Here is a 14,611-nt window from a genome sequence, read left to right as displayed (position 1 = left end):
ATTCCCTTCCTGTCGGCACACTGTAAGACCAGGGCAAAGACTTTGGTGAATACTTGTGGGTCCATGGACAACCCGAAGCATAGGCTCCGAAACTGGAGGACGTCTCCCCCTATTTGATGTGAAGGAACTTCCTGCTGGATGGGTGTACCGGAACTTCGAAATATGCATTCTTCAGGTCTAAAGATAGCATGCAGTTCTTATTCAAATGACCGGGGAATGTGTAGACATCTTTATTATATAAACAAACATACAAAATATGAAGTGCGACAAGCACATGGTACTGTATACAACATTTTTCTTTAGGATATTTACTTGAGGAGGTTACAAGGGTAAATCCCCAATCGTTTGCAAATAACTCTAATTCCTTGGATGCATATGATGGTCCATTTTCTGATACCAATACTGTAGGCACTCCCCATTAGTGGAAAAAATTTCACTCGGTGCAATGATATCGCGAGAGACTAAAAGACGCATCCTAAAAATTCAGCCAATGTGAAAAGAATAGTCAGTCACCATGATGCAGTCCTTCCTGTTGATATGGAACAGGTCAGTACCAACACGTTCCCAGACATTGTCGGGAGATGACGTTGGCATAAGCGGTTCCTTCTGTTCATTTTGGTTAGGAGAACATGGCAAACACTTTCTACACATGCTCTCGATCTGCACAGAAATACCAGGCCACAAAACTGAAGTGTGTGCATGACCTTATATTTGGTAATATACCTAAATGACCTTGGTGTATCTTGCTTCTAATATGTCCTACTGTAGGCACTGATGGATCACAATCCGTGTGACGAACACCAGTAGACCATCATTGATGGTTAAGTGTTGCTGGTTATCCCAATATGGCTTAAAAATAGGCTGATGCGGCATGACACATGGCTAGCCATTCCGAAAATAATCTTTAATTTTAGAATACAGCACACTACATCTTGGTCCTGGCTTTCTTTTACTTCTGAAAGGCGATAATCTGTAACTGGAATGTTTTGGAGAACTTCTTTATTTTGAATTTCCACCTCCTCCAAAAGAATCAGATCTTCCTTTGTAAGTTTTGCAATAGGTTCTCTTAATAAAACATCTGCAGTGTAATGGGTTTTCCCTAGTACTGTACATATTTAACAATGGGAGAGTACCTCGACGGTCGCAGGCGGAACCTGAGGATCCAAGCCGGTAATTTGGATAAATCTGTGGAAGATAACAATGGCTCTAGGGGTCTATGATCTGTCTCGAGTGTAAAATTGATCCCTAGGATATAATGCGAAAAACATTCACATGCCCATGTTGCTGCTAGGCCTTCCTTCTCTATCACAGCATAGTTCTCTTCAGCTGGAGTGAGAGAATGAGAGGCAAAGCTAATTGGGCGTTGGTTTTCCTGGTCATCGTCTTGTAGTAGAATGGCTCCAATTCCATGCTGACTTGCTCCTAAAGAAACTATGCAAGGTTTATTGGCGCTATAATGTGCAAGGACTTCAGTTGAGGTTAGTTTCTCAAGTGTTTTGAAGGCTATCTCCTGTGGTTGATCTCATAGCCACTGGTTGGCTACCCTTTCATAGCAGTTGTCACAATGGCTCATTAATGACTACAAGATTTGGCAGGAATTTTGAAAGCTGGTTTACCATGCCATTAAATTGTTGCAATTCTGTTACATTTTCAGGAGTAAGGAATTCTAGGATGCTTTTACTTTTTCTAAAGTCAGCTCGTACTCCTTCATCAGATATAATGTGGCCTAGGAACGATATCTTCGTTTTTGAAAACTCACACTTGCTATTCAGGGTTAGGCTAGCATCCTTGAGTCTCTGCAGAACAGCAGGTAGGCAAATGTTGTGAAGATCTTGAGAAGGAGCATGTACTAAGACATCGTCCATATGGCAAACGACTCCATCCAAGCCTTCAAGGATTTGCGTCATGGTCCTTTGGAATACTTCTGATACTTCTGGGGCAGAGTTATTGCCGAAAGGTAGGCGATTAAAGCAATAGTGTCCAAAGGGAATTATAAATGTAGTGAGGAGTCGTGAACCTGGGTCAAGTGGGATTTGCCAAAACCCAATGATGTGAGGTCGACGCAAAGCATTATATGTCATTATTCGACTTGGTTTACCACAAATCCCTAACACCACTCAGTTGGCTCACTAACTTTTGTAATTACTTTGTCTTGCTTCATCTTAACCAATTTTTCCTTAACTAGTGGCAGAAGAGGGTAAGGGATACGACGGAGGGGTATACAGGCAGACAGGGACTGCGTCCTCTATAAGTGGAATCCTGTATAAAGCCTACAGAAGAACTAGTCCTTTAAATAATTTGAGAAATTACTGTTGGGCATTTTCTACATCAACTGAATGAACAGGATCAGGGTCAGGTTTTAACAGGCCAAGGGTGTCTATGGCAGCTGATTCTTCATTACATATACCATCTCTATGATGACTCTGCCTTGGACTTGAAGCTGTGGATCTTGTAGCTTGCCCACAACGATGTCAGAGAGATTAAGGTCACCAGGTCTGCAAAACTTGGCTCTACTAATTTCCAGTTGTGTATATGCAAACCAAGGCGTGTGCTCTCCAACAACGGTCATTTTCAACCCACTTTCAAGTTTGAACTCTGTTATGTTGTTGTTGACCTTAATATCAGCTGCCCCAAAAATCCTCTTGTTTGGATTCTACATTTTCAAGGAAATAATTATCTAGTTGATCCTCCTGTTTAATCGCGGATGGCTTTGGTACTAAGGCATACTATTGCCCAATGACTTTTTTTCTTGCATTTCCAGCATCGTGCGTCACAGGCAGGGCAGTCATTTTTAGAGTGAAGCGATGGACTGCTACACCAGCTGCAGGTTTTTGTCCTTTTGTGGCTTGAACTTTGACCTTGACTCTGGCGATTCTGGATATTCGAAGGCTGTCGCTGGTTACTTCATGGCAGTTGCTGCGGACTGCCTTGACTTGGAGGGTATCTGTGCCCATTATTGCTTTGATAGCTTCAATTTTGGTATTTCCCTCTCATGCCCTTCTTGAACATGCGGTCCACAAAGGCAGCACCTGTGATGGCTTTTTTTGTGTGTGTACTGTAGACACCTCCACAGCACATAAATCATCAATGCAGACTGAAAGATCAGGCACAGGACGTTTTCTCAAAAGACGTTCACGTCCAGCTTCATCATAGGTTCCAATCCCTAAACGATCTCGAATCAGAGAATCTTTCAGGGCACCAAACTCACAAGTGTCCAAAAGCTAACATAATCAAAGTTAAAATTTGTCAATTGTCTTACCAGCTCTTTGTGTGGCAAAAAAAATAAAAAAACCCACTCATAAAGCACATTTCGCTGCAGCAAAAAGTATGTACGAAGGGCTCTGATAATTCTATCAGGATACTTCCTGGTTTCTGATGTAAGTTCAGGAAGATTATATAAAATTATCCTACATTCTGTTCCTATTACTGAACATAAAGTTGCAGCCACCACCAATTGCCCTGCTGGATCCTCCTCTCCCGTGTCTGTGGTCAAATTATGGTTGAGGCCAGTGGCGATGCAATATCTTTCCATGCACTCTTGAACTCTTCCAAGTTCTCTGTAACCTCACCTTTGAGGGACATAGGAGCTGGAATTGGAATTTGGTAAAGAGATATGATGTGGCAGGATAAAGTATTTGAGGAAAATAGAAAAAAGTGAATAAGGATATCGAGATAAAGGTCGTGTTAAAACAGTGCTATAAACCCTATAGGTTAAATAAACATAAAGCGGTGTAGGCTAGTCCTTGAAAAACATACAATATTTCTAATGCAGTGGGCCTAGACAAACTCAGGCTACGTTTTTGAAATGTATTCTTAAACTAAGAAAAAAATGTGTAAGCAATGTAACGATATATGACAGTAGACCTAGGATATCTCATTAAAAAAATGTATGCATGTAGGCCTACTCAAAAAAGGCTAAAATAATGCTTAGGTAAAGTTTAAATATTACCTATCAATTGAAATATTTACTTTCTTAACCTGTTGAATTTATGAGTCCTTCAATCATAATACTCTGCTTGTACATACATTCACTAGTTTAAATTTACTGCTAGGAAGGTAGGGTACATCGAGATAAATAATAAAACCTAAACTTTGAGATACAGTACATCATAAAACCATCTAGGCTATATATGCTAAATTTCTAGGATGATACCCTAGGTTAAAATGAAAAACTACAACAAGACTAGTTATTGGGAAACCACTGCAAATAAGTTCTTTCAAAATATCCATCACCAACGACGATCTACCAACAAAATTATCTAAAAAAGAAACAAAATATTAAAACAGACTATCGATGGCATCAGAAGAATGTCTGCACTATCTGGTGGATGAAAACAAAGTGAGACTTCAGGGGCTTGTTGGGTGGTTAGGGTTTACCACTACCCTGCAGTAACTAATGCAACCTCATTAAGTTTTAACAGCCGAAGCTAGCTTCACTGAAAACACATTCATATTAAAGGACAAGGGTTTGTATTCATTTAGGAACAAAAACTTTGTACATCTGATTGAGGCTCCTTGGGAAATGGAACAGCTTTATAAACTACAGTTTTTAAACGTTTTGCTATGTTCCATAGAAGGTATGCAGTAATAGAAAAATATAAACTATTTAAAAAAAAATCCAAGTATGGATAGTTCCCTTAGATTTTCAAAATCATTACTAAATCACTATACTGTATACACCTTATTCATCTGATACTGAATATAAAAAATTACATGATAAAGTACTGTACTTTGACCATGTCATACATACGTCCAATCCATTTCCTCTACAGCCTTTGCAATCTCTGGCAAGACACCCATTTCTGAAAATAATTACATTAATTAGAACCAACAAAAAATCACAAATTTTATAATTAATTTGTATTTTTCTTAACAACTGTATACAAACCTGAGTCCTTTCACAGGAGTATGATTTTAGCTTGGATGGAACTCGACTTACAATTTTAATGAGGTGTATCAATAGATACGGGGAGTGGCACAAGAAGCCCCACCCACTCGCCAGCACACACACGTCACCTTGACCTTCACCTAATGCTTGTGGAGTGGTTGACGACGGAAGTGAAACTCAAAGGACATGGGTTTGTACAATTAAGAAAAATACAAGACAAACATTCGTCCTTTAATAGGAGACCCATCATTAAGTGGGAGGAAGCTCCTATATGGACGTTTAAAATCACTGGATTTTTGGGCACTAGGATTGTAAGAGATGCAGGATGTAGACTCCTGCCACCTTGTAACATTGAGAGAAGGACCTCAAAGGATAGGCTAGGTTTCTGTAAACAGACAGATGGTCATGGAAGAATCCAATATCATTGTAAGGATATTCTGTTAATGTAGGGCCAATATGAAGTAATGGGTTCTACATACAAATCCCACCCTCCCTCGTAAAGAGGATAGAGGAAATGCTTCTATATCATTATAGATAGAACAGTGCTTGGTGTGGAAGCTCAAATACATCACACATCCGGTCCAACAAATAACAGGATGAACGCTGCACTCCAAGAAAGGGGAAGGAACTGAAGAAAAAAAAGGATACACACTACCTATTAACCTAGTCTAATATCACGATGAGATGAGATGCATCTTGTCCAGTAAGGAGCTAGGTACATTACGCAACCTGCTGACCAGCTTTCAGATGAAAACATTCCAAAGAATGAATGATTTGAAATTCTCTGACATCCTGACATCGACATGTCCAAAGAGTAGATAGTGGGCTATAAAGGTTGTCTGGCATTTCCATACTCCAGCCTTTAATTTTGTGTTACTGACATGTGCTTTCTAAAAGCTAAATTAGTATCAACACAATTCCTTTGATTTCAGGGATACTTATTGGAACTGAAACATCCCGATCTTCTGTTGCTCTGGGATAAGCCATCTAGATGGTTTCAGGAACCACAAAATAGGTGGTATGCCTTGAAATCTTTTAATCTTGTCAGTACTAATAGAGATTTTGAATCTGCAGCCTGAAGGGTTGGGTTCTTTTAAAGTAGCATCTCTGAACCCTCACAAGACAAAAGAGCAAATCATCCGGATTGTCAGTCGCAAACCAAAGGGAGGAAATAGAGACTCGAACCTGTTGTCCTAAAAGATTCTTGTGTCTTGCACGACTAGAACTAGAGTTCAAGTGGAAGCTGACTTCGTCAACCTCGAGGATGAGCCTGAGGGTGAAGTCTCTCCCTTCACCTTCTTTTTCTGCCTCCTGCCATACACCTGCCACGGGGTGAGTGACCACTCCCTACATTCCTAACAGGAGGAATCCAAGAGGCAAAGATGCTCCCTGCATATAGAGCACAATGGATGAGGATCAACCTTTTTAATGCTCATAAAGGTGCTCCCTTTTGCCGACATCCGCGGGTATGTCTGCCTGTCCACCTTCAGCATGCATACACACACACACACACACACGCACAACTGGAAAAGAGAAAGTAAGAATTTTAGAAAGCCAAGTTTTGCAGATGCCGATAACACGTACATTAATCAGCAGTAAGAATCAAAGTGATTGTTCATTGTACAGGAAGCATCTACAGTATTGCCGACACCTCGTTACAGTATGAGTTTTAACTACCGAGTGCCAGGTGCTTTTAATCAATTTTCATATTAAAGGACGATGGTTTGTATTTGTGTAGGAACAAAGTATTTTTGTCTCTCAAACATTAGATATGATACAAGAAAATAAAGAAAGGCCTATTTTTTATTTATTGCTAATTCAAATACAGTACTGTTACTCACTGCAAGGAATTGCTGAAATTTGTTTTTTTCCTTCTAATTTTCATGGCCTTGGATTTTTAATTATCATTGCACTTCCAAATTTTGATACAAGCAAATTCAAAATGAAGCCACACATAATTATGACTATGCTTAGACCTTGTATCCATTAAATGCCCTGGTGCTCGCTCCATCTACCATTTTTGGTTTTCCAATTATGATTTCTGATGATGCATTATTGTCTTTGGACCATCAATCAAAACTGAATTTTATTCCTGATGTGTCATACTCATGTCAGGTCCAGTCTACTTAGAATCTCAAGCATACTGGAATGAAATTTTTGATAAGCTTTCTCTACTAAATTTGTCAAAGCTGTTGTAGAAATATTTTTCTACTGTTACTCAAGGGGTGCACTGGCCGGGTGGCACCATTATCAGGTAGATTAAGAATTTGAAAGGATTTACTTCATTTCGTAATGTTTGATTTTTTACAACCAATTTGTAAAAAATGTGTGCCAAGATACTAAGAAGAATGCTTTTTGATTATGAGGGATATGCCTGAAAAAATACCATACAGTACTGTATTTACCTAAATATACATAAAAATTGCATCCAAGTAAACTTTACAAGTCTGTTTTCTTAGTATTAACAAAATAAAAAAAAATTAAACAGAAAAAACCATGAAAGGTATGAAATTGATTTTATCCTAGTAACTACTGTACTTTCAAAACATAATCTGATCAAATCTAAGTGAACATGTTCTTTTCTAATTTTGGAAATCTGAAACTGTTTTTGAAAATACATATCAAAATAGGTAATAACAATGACTTAATTACTGTAATTCATGTGTAGACATATGTTTACTGTTTTTGTATGTCTACTTGCTCATTATTATTAAACAGCACATAAAAAATCATTATACAGTACAGTCCTGTATTATATATTTTTATCTTAATATACATACCTAATTGTTTTATATAGAGAAGCATGCAAATAAAATTGTTTCTGAACCTCCAAAAAGAATAAAACAAAAGATATTCAGGTGGAAAATGCATGGTTCACATATTTGTCATGAAATTAAAGTACTGTATCCAATTACCTTCAAATTTAGGTAAAAATGATATTTTAATTATAAAATAAATTTTTGAATATACTTACCCGGTGAATATATAATAGCTGCTGCTCAGCGGCTCGACAGAAAACACACTCAAAAACTCGCGAGCGATCGCTATGAAGGTTGCGGGTGTGCCCACCAGCGCCAACTATCGGCCAGATACCACTCTTGCATGTAAACAAACCCTTCAATTCTTCTCGTCCCGCTGCGTCTCTATTGGGGAGGAAGGGAGGGCCTTTAATTTATATATTCACCAGGTAAGTATATTCAAAAATTTATTTTATAATTAAAATATCATTTTTAAATATTTAACTTAGCCGGTGAATATATAATAGCTGATTCACACCCAAGGCGGTGGGTAGAGACCAGAGTTAATTAAGTTTACAGCGTAGGCTATATGCTAAGAGTTTTTGACAGTTATCAATATAACAAAACCAAAATATATAGGTACCTGGTAAGGAAGTTGACTTAGACGATTACTCTGCCTTGTAAGTCTGTCTTCCTCACGAAGCCCAGCGATCCTCTTAGGATGCTGAAAGACTCCCAGGAGCTGAAGTATGAAGGGCTGCAACCCATACTAACAGGACCTCATCAAACCCCTAATCTGGGCGCTCTCAAGAAATGACTTTGACCACCCGCCAAATCAACCAGGATGCGAAAGGCTTCTTAGCCTTCCGTACAACCCATAAAAAACAATATTAAAAACATTTCAAGAGACAGATTAAAAAGGATATTGGAATTAGGGAAGTGTAGTGGTAGAACCCTCACCCACTACTGCACTCGCTGCTACGAATGGACCCAGTGTGTAGCAGTCCTCGTAAAGAGTCTGGACATCTTTCAAGTAAAATGACGAGAACACTGACTTGCTTCTCCAAAAAGTCGCGTCCATGATACTTTGCAGAGATCTATTTTGCTTGAAGGCCACGGAGGTTGCTATAGCTCTAATTTCGTGCGTCTTAACCTTAAGCAAAGATTGGTCTTCCTCACTCAAGTGGGAATGAGCTTCTCGTATTAAAAATCTGATAAAATATGACAAAGCATTCTTTGACATAGGTAAGGATGGTTTCTTAACCGAACACCATAACGCTTCAGATTTACCTCGTAATGGCTTAGTACGAGCTAAATAGAACTTAAGAGCTCTAACGGGACATAACACTCTTTCCAGTTCGTTGCCTACGATCTCTGATAAGCAAGGAATATCAAAAGATTTAGGCCAAAGACGAGAAGGCAGTTCATTCTTGGCCAGGAAACCAAGTTGAAGAGAACAAGTGACTTTTTCTGTAGAAAAGCCGATGTTCTTACTGAAGGCATGAAGTTCACTGACTCTTTTAGCCGAGGCCAAGCACACCAGGAAAAGAGTCTTAAGAGTGAGATCCTTCAGGGAGGCTGAATGTAATGGCTCAAACCTGTCTGACATGAGGAACCTTAGGACCATGTCTAAGTTCCATCCAGGAGTAGCCAAACGACGTTCCTTAGAGGTTTCAAAAGACTTAAGGAGATCTTGTAGATCTTTATTGTTGGAAAGATCTAAGCCTCTATGCCGGAAGACCGAAGCCAACATGCTCCTGTAGCCCTTGATTGTGTAAGCTGAAAGGGAGCGAACTTTTCTCAGGTGTAAGAGAAAATCAGCGATTTGGGCTACAGAGGTACTGGACGAGGATACAGATGCTGACTTGCACCAGTCTCGGAAGACTTCCCACTTCGACTGGTATACTCTAATGGTAGAAGCTCTCCTCGCTCTTGCAATCGCACTGGCTGCCTCCTTCGAAAAGCCTCGAGCTCTAGAGAGTCTTTCGATAGTCTGAAGGCAGTCAGACGAAGAGCGGGGAGGCTTTGGTGTACATTCTTTACGTGGGGCTGACGTAACAGATCTACTCTTAGAGGAAGACTTCTTGGAAAGTCTACCAGCCATCAAAGTACCTCGGTGAACCATTCTCTCGCGGGCCAGAGGGGAGCAACTAACGTCAACCTTGTCCCTTCGTGAGAGGCGAACTTCTGCAGTACCTTGTTGACAATCTTGAAAGGTGGGAATGCATATAGGTCCAGATGAGACCAATCTAGAAGAAATGCATCTATGTGTATTGCTGCTGGGTCTGGGACTGGAGAGCAATAGATTGGAAGTCTCTTGGTCATCGAGGTTGCAAAGAGGTCTATGGTGGGTTGACCCCAAGTCGCCCAAAGACTCTTGCACACGTCCTTGTGGAGGGTCCATTCCGTAAGAATTACCTGACCCCTCCGACTGAGGCAGTCTGCTAAGACGTTCAAGTCGCCCTGGATAAACCTCGTTAACAGGGAGATGCCTCGATCTCTTGACCAAATGAGCAGGTCCCTTGCGATCTCGTACAGCGTCAGGGAGTGGGTGCCTCCTTGCTTGGAAATGTATCCCAAGGCTGTGGTATTGTCGGAGTTGATCTCTACCACCTTGTTTCGAAGGAGACTCTCGAAGTTCATCAAGGCCAGGTGGACTGCCAAAAGCTCCTTGCCGTTGATGTGCATGCTCCTCTGACTTGAGGTCCACAGACCTGAGCATTCCCGACCGTCCAGGGTCGCACCCCAACCCAAATCCGACGCGTCCGAGAATAGTACGTGGTTTGGGTTCTGAACTGCTAGGGAAAGTCCCTCTCTCAGACTGATATTGTCGTTCCACCAATTCAGGCATGCCTTTACTGGTTCGGAGATCGGGATTGAGACCGTCTCTAACGTCTTGTCCTTTTTCCAGTGAAAGGCTAGATGGAACTGGAGAGGTCGAAGATGTAGCCTTCCTAGCGAGACAAACTGTTCCAGGGATGATAGAATTCCTACTAGACTCATCCAATTCCTGACTGAGCATCGTTCTCTCTTCAACATCAGTTGGACTTTGAGCAGGGCTTGCTCTACAGTATTCGGGGGGCAGACGGAAAAGCCCGAAAAACTGGACTGCGAATCTCCATCCCTAAATACAGTATAGTTTGGGATGGAATCAGCTGGGACTTTTCCAGGTTGACCAAAAGTCCCAATTCCTTGGTCAGATCCAATGTCCAATGAAGATCCTGCAGACAGCGATGACTGGACGAGGCTCTGAGAAGCCAGTCGTCCAAGTATAGGGAGGCTCGGATTCCCGATAAATGGAGGAATTTTGCTACATTCCTCATAAGCCTCGTAAACAAGAGAGGAGCAGGACTTAGGCCAAAGCACAGGGCCCGAAACTGGTATACCACATTGTTGAAAACAAACCTCAGAAAAGGTTGGGAATCTGAGTGTATGGGGATGTGGAAGTATGCGTCTCTTAGGTCGAGAGAGACCATCCAGTCTCTCTTTCTGACCGCTGCTAAGACTGATTTCGTGGTCTCCATGGTGAACTTTGTCTTCGTAACAAAGAAGTTGAGTGCACTGACATCTAGCACCGGTCTCCAACCTCCTGTCTTCTTCGGTACTAGGAAGAGACGGTTGTAAAACCCCGGTGATTGAAGGTCCGAGACTTTCACCACCGCTCCCTTCTCTAGCAAAAGAGACACTTCTAGTTTCAGGGCTTGTCTCTTTGACTCCTCTCGGTACCTGGGAGAGAGGTCGATGGGGGAAGTCGCTAGAGGAGGTTTGCGTACAAATGGAATTTTGTACCCCTCTCTGAGCAACCTCACAGATTGTTGGTCTGCGCCCCTCTTCTCCCAGGCTTGCCAGAAGTTCTTGAGTCTGGCTCCTACTGCTGTCTGAGGCTGCGGGCAGTCAGACTCTGCCACGTGAGGACTTGGCTCCTCTCTTCTTTCCTCTCTTTCCCTCGGCACGAGTACTTCCCCTGCTGGGAGCTCTGCCACGAAAGGGCGGAATAAATCTGGACGCCGGAGTGTCTATCCTAGGTCTTGCAGAAAAGGATGTCGAAGGAGTCCCTTTGCGAGCAGAGGACGCAACCAAGTCATGGGTGTCCTTCTGCACGAGTGAAGAAGCTATATCCTTAACCAATTGTTGCGGGAACAAAAACTTAGATAAGGGAGCAAAGAGCAGTTCAGATCTCTGACAGGGAGTAACTCCTGCCGACAGAAAAGAGCAAAGGGACTCTCGCTTCTTTAGGACTCCCGACGTAAAAGAGGAGGAGAGCTCATTGGAACCATCGCGGATGGCTTTATCCATACAGGACATAATAAGTACGGAGACATCTCTATCAGCCGATGAGATTTTCCTACTTAAGGCTCCCAAACACCAGTCAAGGAAGTTGAAAACTTCAAAGGCTCTATAAATGCCTTTCAGCAGATGGTCAAGGTCCGAGGAGGACCAACTAATCTTCGAGCGTCTCATGGCTAGGCGGCGGGGAGAGTCTACAAGGCTTGAGAAGTCGCCCTGGGCAGAGGCAGGGACTCCCAAGCCGAGAACTTCTCCCGTGGCATACCAGACGCTCGATCTAGACGAGAGTTTAGACGGAGGAAAGGCAAAGGCCGTCTTCCCCAAACTCCTCTTGGTTTCCAACCAGTCGCCTAAAAGCCGTAAAGCTCTCTTGGATGAGCGAGAGAGCACAAGTTTTGTAAAGGCTGGCATGTCAGCAGGTACGCCTAGAACAAACTCAGACGGCGGCGAACGAGGAGCAACAGCGACGAAGTGATCGGGAAACAACTCCTTAAAAATTAACATGACTTTCTTAAAGTCCATTGATGGAGGAACTGTTCTGGGTTCGTCTACATCTGAAGGATGATCCTCAGGCTGAGGGTCAGCAACGTCCTCATCTGAAGGATCCTCATCTGACAACTGCTGAGAAACAAGCAAAGGGGTTGGCAATGCTTGACATGCAGCGTCCACACGCACTGTTGCATTAGTAGCGGACCAGGATGCAACGTCATGTAACTGCTTGACAGTCTGTGAACTGTCAACAACAAAAGGTGCGTGAGGACGCACGGCGTCCACTCGAGACTGTTTTGACTGCCTAGTCTGAGCAGTCAAAACAACTCTAGACTGCGGTGGTTGACGCTCAGCGTCAAAACAAGTCAACTCCGATGGTTGGCGAACGTCCTGAACGTCAACAGGAGCATTAGTAAGTGGCCTAACGTCCAAATGCGGCTGAAAATCCACACGAGACCGCATCGAGTGAGGCTCTACATAACGTGACTGACGTGACTTGGCTACGCCAACGTCAACAGGACGCACAAAGGTTCGTTTGGGCAGCTGAAGGCCAGGATCTCGATGAGATAAACGGCTAGGCTCAACGGGAACCTTATCGGCAGAATAGTCTTCCATAAGGGAGGCGAGCTTAGTCTGCATGTCCTGCAGTATAACCCATTTAGGGTCCACGGGAATGGGTGCGGTAAACGACGGGGTTAACGTCTGAGACGGCACAACCTTGCCTACACCAAGACTTTGTGAGCCTGTGTAACGTTGCTGTTTAGGCGGCGAGCAGTCATCCGATGACTGCAATGGGTCAGAACTGTCCCAATGACTACATCCAGGACGCTGGACCTGTCCTGAAGGGACCAACTTTCGCTTAAGGGGCCTAGAAACCTTGCTCCACGGTTTCTTATGCGAAAAGCCTTCGGAAGACGAGGAGAAAATGGGCTCTCTCGTCTTATGGTAGGGGCGATCTTGGTGAGATACGCCTGATACCATAGAGGGAACGTCTGTTCGCTGATCAAGGCCTCTCGAACCCATAAGTCGTACGACATTACTTCTCCCCTGGGCTTGGGAGCTTGCAAGAGGTCTCGGACTAGGTGAACGACAGGCACGAACAGACGAACCCTCGGTCGCAACACTGTTCACAACACTTTGCGCACTAATCACTTTCCCACTATTTTCCGCTGTGGCACTCTGACACTTAAGCTCTTTAACGTCAGCCATGAGTTGATTACGATCAGTTGCTAATGCTTCAACTCTTTCCCCCAAGGCATGAATAGCACGTAACATGTCTTGCATAGATGGTTCCTGAGTGCCAGAAGGGGGGTTAGGTACAACCACTACAGGGGAAGGATTAGGTTCAGGGGCATGTGGAGAGGAAAAATCTACTGACCTAGAGGAACTCCTCCTTACCCTATCTCTCTCTAGCCTATGTGCATACTTATCGTATTCGAGCCAATCGAATTCCGAAAGGCCCACGCATTCCTCACACCGATCTCCCAATTGACAGGTTTTACCCCGACAATTGGAACAAACAGTATGTGGGTCGAGAGATGCCTTTGGAAGACGCCTATTACAGTCCCTAGCATTACACTTACGAAATCTAGGTACTTGTGAAGGGTCAGCCATTTTGAATTAGTCAAAGAAAGTCCAAAAAACAATCCAAGTCATCAACAATTAAATCTGATCAATAAAGAGTTCAAGAGTTTAAGTTGAGGAAAAACACCTGCACTGCGAAAGCTCAAACCAAAATGAAGTACTTCACCAAATATGTTGAGAAAACTCCAGGTTATACAGCGAGTATTGATACGTCTTGTCGTCAAGGTCGACAGAGAAGAATTGAAGGGTTTGTTTACATGCAAGAGTGGTATCTGGCCGATAGTTGGCGCTGGTGGGCACACCCGCAACCTTCATAGCGATCGCTCGCGAGTTTTTGAGTGTGTTTTCTGTCGAGCCGCTGAGCAGCAGCTATTATATATTCACCGGCTAAGTTAAATATTTAAAAATGATATTTTGATTATAAAATAAATTTTTGAATATACTTACCCGGTGAATATATAATAGCTGACGTCTCTGACGGCTCCACAGATTCCAAAAACTCGCGAGCCATCGCCGTGAAGGTTGCGGGTGTGCCCACCAGCGCCGACTATCGGCCAGATACCGCATATACTTGTCAATTTCTCCAGTTCTTCTCAGTCCGCCGGGTCTCTATCGGGGAGGAAGG

The 14,611-nt window shown here is 42.8% G+C and overlaps 1 protein-coding gene across 1 annotated transcript in view; it reads right to left on the bottom strand.

Annotated features, from left to right (window-relative positions):
* Ddx1 (ATP-dependent RNA helicase Ddx1) overlaps positions 1 to 14,611 on the bottom strand; it is a 221,241-nt gene that overhangs the window by 188,916 nt on the left and 17,714 nt on the right. The window contains exon 2 of the mRNA XM_068390110.1: positions 4,751 to 4,802. Coding sequence (XP_068246211.1) covers positions 4,751 to 4,802 — 52 coding nt within the window. The remainder of the gene's footprint in view (positions 1 to 4,750; positions 4,803 to 14,611) is intronic.

This window comes from Palaemon carinicauda, chromosome 1 (genome assembly GCF_036898095.1).
Source record: "Palaemon carinicauda isolate YSFRI2023 chromosome 1, ASM3689809v2, whole genome shotgun sequence".
Lineage (NCBI taxonomy): Eukaryota > Metazoa > Arthropoda > Malacostraca > Decapoda > Palaemonidae > Palaemon > Palaemon carinicauda.
The sequence above is the reverse complement of the archived record's forward strand: the minus strand, read 5'-3'. Positions and strand labels throughout refer to the sequence as shown.